Raw genomic sequence first — 17524 nt, 5'->3', positions numbered from 1 at the left:
TATTAGGTGTGAATTTTTTTTTTAAAAACAGGATATTTAGTCTGATTAAATTATTATTTAATATTTTTTTTACGCAAATAAAAAAAAAACGCATATCCTTATAATATTATAAACTAGCTTACCGCCCGCGGCTTCGCCCGCTTTGTCTAAAACCTAATAAATTATATACTAAAACCTTCCTCTTGAATCACTTTATCTATTAAAAAAAACCGCATCAAAATCCGTTGCATAGTTTTAAAGATTTAAGCATACAAAGGGACATAGGGACATAGGGACACAGAAAGCGACTTTGTTTTATACTATGTAGTATGTACCTAGTGATGATGCAGAAGTTAGTATGTTTGTTTGTAACTCCTTCACGAAAAAACTGCTGAAGCGATTTTTATGTAATTTGGCACTCACATAAAGGGTAACTAGGTATACCAATAGGAGCGGAGCAATGCGGGTAAAACCAAGGGGCAAAGCTAGTATAGTATAGATCAAAATATTAAAAAACAAATCTAAGTATTTGCGTGAAAGAACAACAACAAACATTCATCCATCCATCCTCACAAACTTTCGCATTTATTGTAGGATAGCCTTCCACGATAAATGGGCTATCTAACACCGAAAGAATTTTTCATTTTTCAAATCAGACCAGTCAGTATTTTCCGAGATTAGCGCGTTCAAACAAACAAACGAACTCTTCAGCTTATATTAGTAACGTACATATTATAGATTTAAAATCTAAACACACTAGATAATATCGTAAATTCTTAGAGAGCGGCAAACGATACAGGTTTTAGGTCACCTAGGCATCAATTATGGCTCCTATCGCATTACGGTATCTAAAATTGCATGTTTTGACGACGTTATGGAATTTTCTTGTACACACTTTCGAAAGATAATATTAATCCAATGTGTAGGTAGTAATTAATAAAAGTAAACTAAATAAATAATAATATGTAGTTAAAAAAAAACTAAAAAACACGCTTTTTATAGAAAACCGAACTAAAAAATAGAAAATTTTATCAAATTAGTGTATTGTCATCGGTCCTTAATAAATCTACAAGTTTGAACGAAATCTGGCCGTTTAAAGTGGGTCAAAATCGCGCCAAGAAGTCTGTTACAAACAAACAAACATACTCTCTCTCTCTCTTCAGCCTTTATCCGTCCACTGTTGGACATAGGCCTCTCCTAAGGCACGCCATTTGGCTCGGTCTTCAGCTGTTCGTCGCCATTCTGTACTAGCAATCTTGCGTATATCGTCGCTCCACCTTGCTACAGGGCGTCCTACACTACGTTTGCCGAGTCGCGGTCTCCACTCTACAACGCGTTTGCCCCAACGGTTATCCGTTCGGCGACAAATGTGGCCAGCCCACTGCCACTTCAGCCTGCTAACAAACATACAGGTGAAGCTAATATAAAGCGTGTAATAAAAAGATGCTTGAACGTATGCATTGTCACCGATCCTTGATAAGTGTACAAAGTTTGAATTAAATCTGTCCGTTTAAATGTCAAAATCGAGTCTAAAGGAGTCGGTTACATACAAACATACAGGTGAAGCTATAAGTCAAAGCGTGTTAAAAGCTAATACTGATAATAATTTTTCAAATCGGACCAGTAGTTCCTGAGATAAGCGCGTTCAAACAAACAAACTCTTCAGTTTTATAATATTAGAAGATGGTATAGATTACAATTTTTTTAAGTCTTGCTTCTTTTGAATAGTTAAGTACTATAGGGAATAAAAGTTTTTCCCTTGGTCGTATTTGCGTGTAAACCCGCGAATTGTCCTATAATAACAAAAGGACGAACCACATATGGCATAAGTTATTTATGTACACAGACAAATTTATTTATAATTTTATCAGTATTCAATAAATCATATTGTTAGCAAGGGAGCGACTATTGTTTACGATTATTTTAATTATATTATTATATTATAATAATATATTAATAAACAGGATAGATAATGTAGAAGTTAAAAGTTAGTATAAAGGTCACAACTCACATATACCGGGTGTCCCACCGTTGGTATACTAACTACTAAGCTCAAAGGAGGTTATAGTTTTGCATACGCTGAGTACATAAATTACTTAAAAAATTCCAGACACATTCTTTTTTTTAAATAGATGAATTCTTAAAACTCTATGTGAACACCCCTAATAAGCAACCCGCCTAACTTTGCCACCCGCACGTCGTGCTCGTGACGCTATCTTATAAAATTACTAGCGGTCCGCCCCGGCTTCGCCCGTGGTACATATGAAAAATAGATGTTGGCCGATTCTCAGACTTACCCGATATGCACAGAAAATTTCATGAGAATCGGTCCTCCCGTTTCGGAGGAGTATGCAGACTAACATTGTGACACGAGAATTTTATATATAAGAAGATGTTTTCATAGACAAAATGTTCACATTAGCGAAGCGGTATAATATGCCGGCGCGGTATAGCCTTCCTCGGTAAATGGACTATCTAACAATGCAATAATTTAGTATTATCTTGTGTTCGATTTTACGCAAGTATTTAACAGTTTAAGACATTTATTTCTCAAAATAAAAATTATACATTTAGAAATTATTATAGGTTTTAACGAATTTTAAACGCGATCGCTGCAAAGTGTGCGAAACGACGTTTATTATAATATATTAATACTTAATCAACTATTAATATAATATATTACTTATTATTATTAACTAACTTATTATTATTATTAAACGCAGATTAAGTTATTACGTGTAAAAGTAATAAAAGTTGCCAAGTCCCTTTATAGCCCCGCGGTTTCACCCCCGTGGCTCCTCTCCTGTTGGTCGTAGCGTGATGATATATAGCCTATAGCAAGCTTATAGCCTTCCTCGATAAATGAGCTATCTAACACCGAAAGAATTTTTTAAATCGGACCAGTAGGTAGATCCCGAGATTAGCGCGTTCAAACAAACAAACAAACAAACAAACTCTTCAGCTTTATAATATTAGTATAGATTATATTATCTATTTTACCTTTCATATTGCATCAACACTAAGTAGGTATATTCCACTGTTTTTATTTCTTGTTTAAACTACACTATTAATATGAAAAGAAGACATAAACAAATTCGACAAAACATTAATCATACGCCATACATCATCGTTTGTTGTTTTGCAAAATTATTACAAACTACATCAGTACATCGAGTATAACTACGCAAATAAATCAATTTATAATGTACCCGCCCCTCTGTAACATTGAAAAACCTGATTCGCTTTTTAATTCATTCATTATCTAAATATAATAATCTTTCATAAATCAACAGATTAGAAAAAGTAGCTGTCAATAGTAATGAGACTGGCTGGTGAAAAAAAAAAAAAAACAATAAATTATTCTTTTAATGCTGTTCCAAGTTTAAAAATATTACATAATTATAAAACAATAACAATACAGTAATTAGGAGGTGGGTGTCTATGGAAATATTTTGAAAAATAGGTAATCTTTTTTATGCCAATTATTAAAATATTTGTTATCATCATCATGCAATAAATTTTTTGTCATGAAATCGTGCCACAGATTATTAAATTCGGATAAGCATCTAACTGATCCGGGTATCCAAACATGACCCTGAGAATTTCTTCCATGAGTGCAACATAATCAATTTTGCGTACCTATAAATTTTCATAAAAAACCAGTTCCTTCACGTCACTCGCTCGCAGGCTTCTACGTCCGATACGAAATGTTATATATAAGCTGAGATTATGTATATGGAGGTTTCATTACATCGCCTGACCGCTGACCGGTGCAGTCACATCGCGAAAAAATAATACGTGCATTATCTGTGGCACGCGATTTATGTTTTGACAGCGCGGGAAAAGAATGTGACATTATTTTTTTTTCAGAGCATCCGAACGTGTTTACAGTTCTATTAAGTGATTCGCATAAATCTTGTGTTGAGAGTTATTATATTTTTTTATTCACGATTCGGAGGCGTGTTACAAATATTACGGAATCGATATTGCTATTAAATAAATATTAAGCGACGTTAGTAGTGCACTAGAAAAGTCTGTCAGTGGTATTTTGTTTGTGTTATGATCAGTGTGTAAATATGAAGGAGTTAGTTCAAATTTGGAGTCGTGTGACGGGGCGAAGGTATTCTTCAGTGAACACAGGAGAGCGGGAACTGAGAGATTTCGGGAACAACAGATTAAAAAATATAGACTTGGATGCTGTTAATTTTGATGCGAATTTATCGGAGTGTGAGGGTTTAAATAAATTTAACGATGAATTGGACTTTAACGAGCGGAAGGAGGCGATTATTAACAGATTGTTCGAGAGAAGAAAGAAAGGGCATGTTACGAGGCAACCAAAATGTAAGTTTTATTAAAATTCTTTGTATTTTATAGGGCATTTTATGTGAGATTTCCGTTTTGATTTTAGGATATGAAATTATTTTGCGATACGTGAGATAGACGTTTTTATTAATTATTAATAATTAATAAAGTGAGAATCATGAAAATATATTCTATAAAATTTAAAATTGTTAAGTATATTGAAATATTAAAAAATTCCGTTCGTTTATAGCCAAACTAATTTAACTTAATAGCGCAAGCACGTCATTAAGAAACGATCAAAACTAATGTTTATCAACACTAATAATAATATAAACAATTAAATATTTCCAAATAAAAATACTATTCACCTAACTTCCTATAAAAATACGAAATTAAGAAAAAATAATGATTCAAAAAGGGCATATTTGTATATGGAACTAGCGGTCCGCCCCGGCTTCGCCCGTGGTACATGTTTACGTTTTCTCTACATAAAAACCATCCTCGTACTTCAAGGAATATAATAAAAAAAGAATTATCGAAATCGGTTCAGCCGTTCTCGAGTTATGCGCTTACCAACACATTTTGCGATTCATTTTTATATATAACTAGCGGTCCGCCCCGGCTTCGCCCGTGGTACATGTTTACATTTTTCTCTACATAAAAACCATCCTCGTACTTCAAGGAATATAATAAAAAAAGAATTATCGAAATCGGTTCAGCCGTTCTCGAGTTATGCGCTTACCAACACATTTTGCGATTCATTTTTATATATAAGAAGAAGATTACAATGACACATCCATGACTAAAGAAGTAAAGATGTACTGTATGCAAATGGTAATATGGGTTTTTTCAAAGAATTTTATCTTTTATAGTAATGCGTACATTATAAATTTATAAACCGGACATTGTGGTCAAAATTATATCCTACTAAATATTAAAAATGCGAAAATTTATGAGGTTCTTTCACGTAAATACTACTGAATCGATTACAATGAAATTTAGCACACATATGGAAATTTGGTATGGAGATATTTTGATACCCGAGAAAGGACATAGGCTACCTTTTATTGCGAAATATGTACCACGGGCGAAGCCGGGGCGGACCACTAGTTAAATATAAAAATATAATAAAAATGTCACACCAATATAACGAATATAAAACGTATTTTCGTTCGTTTTAACGACCATATTAAATTTCTGGGTTTTTCTACATAGTTAAATTAATTTCTATACAATATGTATAAGCTAATTATGGGAACCAATTAACATAGTTTAAATTATTTATGCGTTCTCAAAGGATCTTCCGGTATTGTTCTTTTTAGGGTTCCGTACGTAAAGAATACGATATTATTATACGATATTACCGCAGATAATATACTATACTAGTACTATTATTGAGACTTTGTTGTCCGTCTGTCTGTCTGTATGTCACCAGGCTGTATCTCATTATAACTTAATCGATACTAATATTATAAAGCTGAAGAGTTTGTTTGTTTGAACGCGCTAATCTCAAGAACTACTGGTCCGATTTGAAAAATTCTTCTTTTCTTTGTTAGATAGCCCATTTATCGAGGAAGGCTATAAGCTATATATCATCACGCTAAGACCAACAGGAGCCACGCGGGTGAAACCGCGAAGCACAGCTAGTAGTAATATATACGTACCTAATAGTGATAGGCAGTTAATGCATTTTCTACTGCCGCTATAACAACAAGTAATAAAACATCATAAGCTTTGTAATATAAACTACTAACTTTCCGCCCGCGGCTTCGCCCGCTTTGTCTAAAACATAATAAATTATATACTAAAACCTTCCTCTTGAATCACTCTATCTATTAAAAAAACCGCATCAAAATCCGTTGCGTAGTTTTAAAGATTTAGGCATACATAGGGACATAGGGACAGAGAAAGCGACTTTGTTTTATACTATGTAGTGATTATCTTTGTATCTACATTCCACAAATAAAGATATGTAATTAGAATTTGGCACGGTTCCAAATTTTTTGAGTTTGATGTGTGCTTTCCGAATCGGTGGTAAATGTTAAAAATATGTAATGACGATTCGAAAGTGCTTCTAAAAGAAGTCTTATTGAATAGAAATAAATGTTTGAGTTTGAGTTTGACCAATTTTGCAGTTCCCTCTTATCTTATTTCTACGGAACCCTATTACAAGTCCGACTCGTACTTAACCGATTTTTAAACCAATCTCGTAAATGATACAACGTGAATAGGCTTCCTTATTCTAAAGTTTAGTCTGTGGTTAAAAACATGTTATCGTTCTGAAATAAAATAATTAATGGTAATAAATTATATTTTTTTAAATTATTTATGTAATTTTGCGGGAATTGGCGTTTAGTAAATTGTTTGTGTTTATATCGTTGAACATACGACTAATTAACTGACTTAAAAAAAGGAGCAGGTTCTATATTTTATTTTTCTATGTATGACGAGGTGTGAGGATGTTCTTTTTTTATATTACTAAGTACCGTTATAATATTACTAGCTTCGCCCGTGTTTTCAAAGTAAGATGCTACTATGCGGGCATAGTTCCCGTTCCCATGGGTATTCCGGGATAAAACCTATCTTATGTGTTAATCGTTCCCATGGGATTTCCGGGATAAAACCAAGTGTTAATCCAAGTTACCCTCTATATGTGTGCTAAATTTCATTGTAATCGGTTCAGTAGTATTTGCGTGAAAGAGTAACAAACATATACATACATCCATCCTCACAAACTTTCGCATTTATAATATTACCTAGTAGGATAGGATAACAACACACAACAATAGTTTTATAAATAAGAAAAGCGGAGAAAACTACTATAGTCTAATAAACAGTATTTAATTTATATTTATTGTAATGGTTTTTCGTATTGAACAATTCGTAATAAATTTTAATATCTTTACGTAATTACGATATTAAACATACATCATACATATTTTTTCACATGACTTCATAGCTTATTCTTTTTTAAACTAAAACTAATTATAACTAACTAGCTGCGCTCCGCGGTTTTACCTGCGTGGCTCCGCTTCTGTTGGTCTTAGCGTGATGATATATAGCCTATATATAGCCTTCCTCGTAAATGGGCTATCTAACACCGAAATAATTTTTTAAATCGGACCAGTAATTCCTGAGATTATGGCGCGTTCAAACACCAAACTCTTCAGCTTTATAATATTAGTAGGTATAGATAAGTCTGATAAGCTGTCTGTTATTCTGTTTTAGGGTGCTTTTCCACCAATAATTAAATGTCTTTATGAATTAATTGAATTAAGGGCCGGCGCCCACTGCCGGCACGGCACGGCATGGCACGGCAGAGCATCCCGCGGCGTGCAATGGCATCCCGCGGCATGCCGTGGCATCCTGCTAAAAGCCCCACTAATGCTGCATAAGTTTCAACCTTATTTCAACTAGCTAGCAATCATAATTCCTCGACCCCAAAGCAAGACACGTCATGCCGCCGCATCCTGCGGCGTGCCGCGTCATGCTGCAGCATCCTGCGATACGTCGCGGCATCGTGGCATCGAAATAAAGTAACTTGAATTCTAAACTGATTGAAATAAGATTCAAAATAACTTCATTAGTAATAAAATCCTCTGCCCTGCCATGCCACGCCGTGCCGGCAGTGGGCGCCGGCCCTAAATGTCTTTTCTTTCTTCTTCTTTCTTTCAATAATGTGCGAGGAATGTGTAAAGAACCAATCATATCGCTTCATTTAGTTTGAAGCGATACTATTGGTTATTTACAAACACATTCCTCGCACATTATTGGTGGAAAAAGCACACTTACTCATATATCACTTAGGGAGAGGAAAATATATGTTTTCCGACTTTCAGTTCCTCCCTTTGAAACAAAGTGCAAAATTAACAAAACTACACTAATGCCGATAAAAATAATCTCAATTCATTTTATAAACATAATTAAATAATTCTATAAATCGTGATGTCAAACCGTAAAATTTTACGATTCATAATAATTTTATTACATTTAATAATTACCACGAAATAATAATAATATAAACACTTAGTATATCACCCGGATTTGTACGGAATTAATGACTAAAATCATGTAAGTAATATTTTTTTTTAAATATAATCTTCTTATATATAAAAATGAATCGCTAAATGTGTTGGTAAGCGCATAACTCGAGAACGGCTGAACCGATTTCGATAATTCTTTTTTTATTATATTCCTTGAAGTACGAGGATGGTTTTTATGTAGAGAAAACGTAAATATGTACCACGGGCGAAGCCGGGGCGGACCGCTAGTTATATATAAAAATGAATCGCTAAATGTGTTGGTAAGCGCATAACTCGAGAACGGCTGAACCGATTTCGATAATTATTTTTTTAATATACCTATTCCTTGAAGTACGAGGATGGTTTTTATGTAGAGAAAACGTAAATATGTACCACGGGCGAAGCCGGGGCGGACCGCTAGTAATCAATACAACCGGCAAACGTTAATTTTCCATTTCAAGAAATAATAGGATGATAATTAATATTTTACAACCTTATTCCACAATCTATCTCATTTATGTACCTACACAAAAAGTCATCAAAAACACTCCAGCCGTTTCAGAAAGATTTTATAATTAACAATGCGACAAATCTAGATATTATCTATACAAATATTATAAAGAGGAAAGGTTTGATTTTTTGTTTGTTTGTTTGTATGAATTGAATAGGCTCCGAAACTACTTGGCAGATTTGAAAAATTCTTTCACTGTTGGAAAGCTACATCATTTCTGAGTGACATAGGCTAGGTTTTATCCCGGAAATCCCACGGGAACGGGAACTATGCGGGTTTTTTTTTTAAAACGCGGGTGAAGCCGCAGGCGGAATGCTAGTTAATAATAATATTATGATATAACTAGCGGTCCGCCCCGGCTTCGCCCGTGGTACATATTTACGTTTTCTCTACATAAAAACCATCCTCGTACTTCAAGGAATATAATAAAAAAAGAATTATCGAAATCGGTTCAGCCGTTCTCGAGTTATGCGCTTACCAACACATTTTGCGATTCATTTTTATATATAAGATAATAACTATAGGTAAGTATATCGACTTAAAAACGTGCAAAAATTGTAAACAATCCTACTAATATTATAAATGCGAAAGTTTGTGAGGATGTGTGTGTGTTTGTTACTCTTTCTCGCAAATACTACTAAACCGATTACAATGAAATTTAGCACATATATTATAGAGGGTAACTTGTATTAACACATAGGATAGCTTTTATCCCGAAAATCCCACGGGAACGGGAACTACGCGGGTTTGCCTTTGAAAACGCGGGCGAAGCCGCGGGCGGAAATCTAGTACACGCATAATGTTAAAGCATTTTATAAGAATCGTATTATTATTTATTAATATTATTAAAAACTAGCGGTCCGCCCCGGCTTCGCCCGTGGTACATAATATTTACGTTTTCTCTACATAAGAACCATCCTCGTACTTCAAGGAATATAATAAAAAAAGAATTATCGAAATCGGTTCAGCCGTTCTCGAGTTATGCGCTTACCAAATACCAACACATTTTGCGATTCATTTCACTATCATCATCACTACATAGTATAAAACAAAGTCGCATTCTCTGTCCCTATTTCCCTATGTCCCTATGTCCCTTTGTACGCTTAAATCTTTGAAACTACGCAACGGATTTTGATGCGGTTTTTTTTAATAGATAGAGTGATTCAAGAGGAAGGTTTATATGTATAATAACATCCATTAAATAGTGGAGAAGTACTGTTATATTTGAGGTTTCTAATGTGATGTCGTAAATAATTACATTTTATCCGCTTACATTGCAAACGTAGGCTGAACCCTACGAGTTTTATCAAAATAATGTACTAAGTATTGTACACATTGAAAAGGTCTACAGAAAAGTCCGCGATGGCATATGTCTATCTCTTATGGATAACCCACAATAACTTTTTTTTGTCATTTACTTTTTACGACAAATAATGGCTAATTTTCGATGCGATTTTAACCAATACAGCATTAATCCTTAACCAATTAAATACCTTGAATACATTGTTCATTTAATATAGATCTATATGGCCCTTTACACCGTATGATTTAAGTGAATATTTTCGAAGATATTACAGATTTAAAAATTGCGGGGCGTACCGTTTGCGGCGGTACCGGCCGGCCGGGCCGCTATGTTTTTATATATGTACAACGTTAAAAGTTATTCTGTAGTGTATTTAGTATCAGCATTGCACCCGTGCGAAGCCGGGGCGGGTTGCTAGTTTATATATAAGAAGAAGAAGATAAGTTACTAAAAATAAGTTACGAAATAGTATGTAATATGTAAATATTACATAGTTATACTAGGTAGGTACATATTTAAATTAACTATTAAATATTATACAACTGGCTTTCCACCCGGCTTCGCGTAGATAAAGGAAAACTCGTACCTACCTAAGAATAGTTTCCATTCCAGTTGGATTTTCGGTAAAAAACGCTATCCTATGTCCTTTCTTAGGTCTCAACCTATCTTCCTAACAAATTTTATCCAAATCGGTTCAGTGGTTAAGAGACAGACAGACAGAGTTACTTTTGCATTTATTAATGGTAGTCAATACTACCTGGTTGAATCTGCTATTTGATTGAATGATTAGCAAGTTCATTCACGACATTTAATTGAATGACTAGGCCGAACGTTAATTTAACAAGCTAGTAAGATTCAAATGATGATATTAAGATGACGGTGCAGTATCCATAATATTATTTAAACATCTAAAATGTGTAAATATTTATTATTATCAAGCAAAACCGCGTGCACTAACTAGTATTATTTAGTTTTTTTGCAACGGTTCGTAATTTCGACCTTAACCGGTTAAAAGTTCTGGAAGCTTGCATAACAAAGTGGCCGTGGTGTTAATATTGCACAAATATTAAAATGGAGTTTTATATACTTATAGTTTAGTGAATTCATTATAATATATGTTCTTTGCTGATTTAGTTATCTATTTATATAAATTTATTTTCCTCTCTTCTAATATTTGTATTCCTATACTGCTCATTTCTCATTTGTTTTTGTATAATATTATTTGATTCTTAACACAGATTCTTAAGTTATCTATCTATGTATAATTACAGTTTCTTGTATATGTATGTATTTATGCACTATCTACCTTTTTACTGATATATTTTTCCTATATCCCAAGGTTGCCTGGAAGAAATCGCTTTTAAGCGATAAGGCCGCCAAATTGTACATTTATTTTAAGTTAAATATCGTTTTTTTGTAAATTTTGTTTTTGTGTGCATTGTACAATAAAGTGTTTTCTATTCTATTCTATTCTATTCTATTCTATATGTGCCCCGCGGTTTCACCCGCGTAGCTCCGCTCCTGTTGGTCTTAGCGTGATGATATTATATAGCCTATATTCCTCGATAAATGGGCTATCTAACACCGAAAGAATTTTTGAAATGGAACCAGTAGAGAATGTCAAAATTGGTGCAGTAGTTTTGATTAAGTATTTGTTAAGTGTTATATTTTGATCCGCTGTAAATACGTTTAACCTAATCTAAATCTATCTTATCAAAAATAGTTCAGTGCATTTGGTGTACAAACGACGTAACAAACAGACAAAGTTAAAAGTTATAATTATATTACAAATCAATACCTAAGAACATAATTTTTAGATCTTTATAGCATTGCAATTATTAAAAACTAGCGGTCCGCCCCGGCTTCGCCCGTGGTACATGTTTACGTTTTCTCTACATAAGACCATCCTCGTACTTCAAGGAATATAATAAAAAAAGAATTATCGAAATCGGTTCAGCCGTTCTCGAGTTATGCGCTTACCAACACATTTTGCGATTCATTTTTATATATAAGATTATTAAAAAAAAATATCATTCATTGAGATGTTTTCAAAAACTTAACACGGAATATTTATTTCGATTATAAAAGATATAATTTCAATCAAATACATATCTACATTTTTTTTTTATTTTACATCCGCCGGCACCAAACCCACTATAATCGCTTAGTCGAGATTACAGTCGTTCGATTGCGATTTGGAGGTCAACTCGGAACCGGTTAAGAACGTGTCTGGCCAATTTCCGCGATAGGTATTTAAATTAGTTTTATTAATAAATATATAAAAATTCCACTCGTTAGGCACATGACGATGATGGTAGTGGGTTCGCTCGTTTGTCGCTAATCAAAAAATGTATTTTTTGAAAAAATAATATTAAAATAATTCGTTTTCTTTTTGTACCACTGAATTTTTTTGTTTTAATTGGAGAGATAATAACAAAAAATGTTTTATTGAGTTTATTTATAATAGCTTCGCCAAAGTGAAAGCAAAACCAACAAAACAAAAAGCATTAAAATCTGTTCAGCCGTTCATGAGTTATATATGATGAAAGTTGAAACTCATCATATCATCAATGTTTGGTTAATGTTTCTGACTATAATATCTTTGTGTGATTTCCAATAAATCTATACTAATACATATTATAAAACGGAAGAGTTTGTGTTTGAGCGGGCTAATCTCAGGAACTACAGGTCCGATTTGAAAAATTCTTTCAGTGTTAGATAGCCCATTTATCGAGGAAGGCTATAGGCTATATATCATCACGCTAAGACCAACAGGAGCCGAGCAATGCGGGTGAAACCACGAAGAACAGCTAGTATAAAATATACCTATAATAAATAGTTGTTGTGTCCTGGCAGAATGTTTGCCGGGTCAACTATCATAAGATTAATTAACAAATTAAAAGACAGTATAAAACTGTTATTTCACCTATTGGCCTGAATTTATTGAAAAAAAAAATCAAACTCACTAGAAAGTTCTATTCCGTCACAATATGTTAAGGTATGGGTATTTCAAAGAAAGTAATTAATTATTTTTTGCACTGAACAAAAAACAAGAGAAACATAATATATATATTTATAGCCGGTTTTACAACCTATCCTATCCTATCCTACTAATATTATAAATGCGAAAGTTTGTGACGATGGATGTATGTGTGTGTTTGTTACTCTTTCACGCAATTACTACTGAACCGCTTACAATTAAATTTTGCACACATATACTTAACTTGGATTAACACATAGGATAAGTTTTATCCCGGAAATCCCACGGGAACGGGAACTATGCGGGTTTTTCTTTGAAAACGCGGTTGAAATCTAGTCAAATTATAATCCTAAGTTATTACAAAAATCGCAGACGATTTTGTACTATATTACTATTTACTACATTGTAATATCGATCTGTTATTATGTAATCTAATAAGCATTTATTGAGTACGGTCATGGTTAAGTAGGTACTAATAACAAGTACATGCTAGACTTAAGTATATAAAAAAATCAAGTCTGTCTGTGATTTCAAAGTAACAACATTATTAATTTACAATCATTTACGATATAAAAGCAAATATGATCAATTTTTTCCGTCTTTCAGTTTCATGTTTGTCACGGCTTAACTATGCAACGGCTAAACAAATTGTAATAGAACTCAGCATTCATGTCATGATGTTCAATTATTTTTTACGTATATTAAGTTATAGTTTTTATTTATTTATTGCTTTATTTATAACTAGCTTTCAACCGGCTTCGCCCGCTTTGTCTAAAACCTATTAAATGATATACAAAAACCTTCCTCTTGAATCATTCTATCTATTAAAAAAAACCGCATCAAAATCCGTTGCGTAGTTTTAAAGATTAAAGCATACAAAGGTACATAGGGACAGAGAAAGCGACTTTGTTTTATACTATGTAGTGAATCGTTATCTTAACGGTTTGTATTATTGCTTTATCTTATTATATTGGCCTTCAATTTCAATACAAGTTCATTCATCTCGATCATATTGACTCATAGATAAATAATTTCACACATTACTTAAGAATATTTATTTTTTAATTATCAGAATCTATAGTTGCTTTATGTAATAACCTTTATGCCTTCCTTTTATTAACCTTTTGAACGCCAATGACATCTATAGATGTCATGCGCAATCGTGCCCTGTGCGCCAACGACACCTATACATGCCAAGAAACAGATCATAGATAAATACAAAATAAACATATTAAACCTTTACTTTTACGTGTTTTATTTATACAGTTTATGAACTGAATCCCCAGTTATTACATAATTGTACACAGTAAACAAAATTGCCAAGTAGTTATTCAAATATTTGATGACAAAAAATAACTTAATTAATGGCCAAAAAAGCATGTTCTCTCGCGCCAATGACATGTATACGTGCCTACTAGTGATGTAGTGTAATATTCAAGTAACTTCATTAAAATTTCAGTGAAATTACTCTAATTCGCTTAATTTTTGTAATAACTACAAAAAAAATATATAAGCTTAGTCACTGAGAAAAAAGGTAAATACTACATTCTTTGGTATAATACCATATTGTCTATATTGTGGATATTGTTGATTTGAATATTTTCCTTTTCGCCAATCATGCGCATCCCTAGCACAGTATCGATATGCAATCCCTTCTGCGCCATTGACATGAATAGATGTCGGACTGGTGACGTCGTAAGCGCGTGCCGTGTTGTTAAGTGCGGAAAGTTGTAAAAATATTTTATCGAGTAGGTATCTACCAATATTATAATCGCAAAAATGGCAAGTGAAGAGTTTTATAGTACAGAAGAACTATTGCGCATTTTAGAAGTTTTCAAAATTTATTACCTAAATCTAATAAGTCTAATCAGTGCCTTTATTAGAATATTCTTATGATACAAATTGTCGCTATGTCATATCAAAATATGGTAATTGACCTAAATAGGTACCTACATATAATTAGTATTTGTAATAACTCAAGTATTAAACTAAATGATTGGAAAATAAATATGTAGTTTTAATGCAATTCCCTTTATTTAAAGGTAATAGTTGTTTTGATATTTACAAATAAACACTCCACGATAATACCTATAGTTCATATAAACTTAATAAATAAACTCGATAAGTTATAATAATATAGGTACAGCTACACATCCCTAATCAGAAGCGAGAGATTATAAAAAAAAAGGATGGTTGCCCGCGCCATTGGCATGTATACATGCCAATGGGGCGTAACTGATAGAGAATAGTGCTGTAACTTGCTGCAATTTTATATGTATTTTTGTATCTCAAAAGGTTGATTTTTTTTGTTGATAGTTGCTATAAATGTGGTCTTAAGTTTTTACAGTAGGAGATGAGGTTAAATAAATATTATTTTTGTGTTATAAGCTGTTTATTCAAATATTCAGACGTGAATTATTATGTTTATCGATAACATCTTGGAATCCCTACTATTTTCAAGGTTATCTCATTGAATTTGTGGCTTGGCGTGGAGGGCACGGCGATGCGTTTTTGCTCTGGCGGTCAAAAGGTTAAACAAATAGAAATCGAATGAAAATGTTACAATTAAAAAAACAGAAGTTAACATTTACCATACATAAACTAATTGAATATAATTAAACATATAAAATAGCTGCGCTCCGCGGCTCCGCTCCTGTTGGTCTTAGCGTGATGATATATTATAGCCTATAGCCTTCCTCGATAAATGGGCTATCTAACACTGAAAGAATTTTTCAAATCGCACCAGTAGTTCTTGAGATTAGCGCGTTCAAACAAACAAACAAACTCTTCAGCTTTATAATATTATTAGTACCTATTAGTATTATTATAGATACGTATAGATATACACTGAATTTTTTTGCACGCCTCATAAGCGAAGCGTTGAGGTGGGTACTACTGTCACTTCGCGCAAAATATCTGATTTTTCAAACTTAAAATGTCTTTATGTATCATACATTGCACTTGTAAGATAAAACATACACACACATATTAAGAAAAAACACTATTTTTAACGTTCATGATATTTTTGATGTCATTTTTGTTATTTAAACTAGTTAAAAAACAGTTTAAAAAAGTTCTGTCTTGGACGTCCGTGTGTCTGTATGTGCGGATCCTTTTTCTTGTTAACACGATAGCGACCGAAATACTTTACTAATCGAGTCTTTTTTTTTCTCTTACGCTTGAATATGCTCAGGAATAGAACCCTTTCATTTTTCAGGGTCTGATTCGATGTGGTTTAATTGTTATTAAATAAACAAAAATAATAATTAATAAATATTTATTAAAAAAAAATTATGAGGCGTGCACTTTTGGATTTTCTAAATTTTTTTTTTTCTCTTACGCTTGAGTATGCTCAGGAATAGAACCCTTTCATTTTTCAGGGTCTGATTCGATGTGGTTTAATTGTTATTAAATAAACAAAAATAATAATTAAGTAATAAATAATTATTAAAAAAAAATTATGAGGCGTGCACTTTTGGATTTTCCAAATTATTTAAACTTAGCACTAATAAATATAATAAAAAAACACGAAAAAAAACACACTTGAACCCATGAAATTATTGCATGGTCACCGATCTTTGACAAGTCTATAAAGTTTGAATTAAATATGTTTAAAGTGGATTATAATCGAGTGTACAGAAGTCGGTTACATACAAACCTACAGGCATCGTTTTACGACCTCTTATTCCCAGTCAGTTTATGCCGTGAATTGAGCTGACTGGCAAATTCATATAATCCATACTAATATTATAAATGCGAAAGTAACTCTGTCTGTCTGTCTGTTACTCAATCACGCCTAAACTACTGAACCAATTAGCATAAAAATTGGTATAGAGATATTTTGATACCCGAGAAAGGACATAGGATAGGTTTTATCCCGGAAATCCTAGGGGAACAGGTTTTTCTTTGAAAACGCGGGCGAAGCCACGGGCGGAAAGCTAGTACCAAATAAACCATGACTGGCACAATTCACGGCGTAATCTGTCAGGAAATAAGAGCTTGAAGCTAATAAAAGCTGTACACATACCAAAGTAAAACTAAATCAGATACTAAAACTTTCCGATTACGCACTATATTCTTCCTGCATGCCATATAATCAGAAGCAACGTCACAATATACGAGTATACAGTTTGTACTTTATTATACAATTATACAACGCTTGTTTACGTGTACGTCACGATAAAATTATAATGAATAGATTGCGCGTTTCCATTGACTGACGTGCCACGTGCAGATTTGACGTGACGTGAATACACTATTAGAAAGAGGATAAATGACTGTTTTATTACGCTTAATAACGGTTTTAATACACGATTTTTAACGATATTTTAACCTGTGGTTTTGAATGTGTGTAAAATACGAATCAAGAGAAAAGTTTTATCTAAGTCCTTCCTATTTTTATGTAGGTACACGAAACAAACATAACA

At 33.1% G+C, this 17524-nt stretch overlaps 1 protein-coding gene across 2 annotated transcripts in view; it reads left to right on the top strand.

Moving 5' to 3' along the window:
* The window catches only part of LOC149895792 (scavenger receptor class B member 1-like), an 88138-nt gene that overhangs the window by 16659 nt on the left and 53955 nt on the right, over positions 1-17524 (top strand). The window contains exon 1 of one of the 2 annotated variants that reach the window (XM_090118596.1): positions 3749-4320. The exons of the other annotated variant lie outside the window; for it this stretch is intronic. Coding sequence (XP_089974722.1) covers positions 4056-4320 — 265 coding nt within the window. The 5' untranslated portion in view covers positions 3749-4055. Of the gene's footprint in view, positions 1-3748; positions 4321-17524 lie in introns of those variants that run through there. 2 annotated transcript variants of the gene reach the window in all.

Source organism: Colias eurytheme, chromosome 30 (genome assembly GCF_061535395.1).
Source record: "Colias eurytheme isolate Ceu_HAF_F1 chromosome 30, ilColEury1 Martin Lab GWU primary, whole genome shotgun sequence".
Lineage (NCBI taxonomy): Eukaryota > Metazoa > Arthropoda > Insecta > Lepidoptera > Pieridae > Colias > Colias eurytheme.
This window is presented reverse-complemented; position numbering and strand designations above follow the sequence as displayed.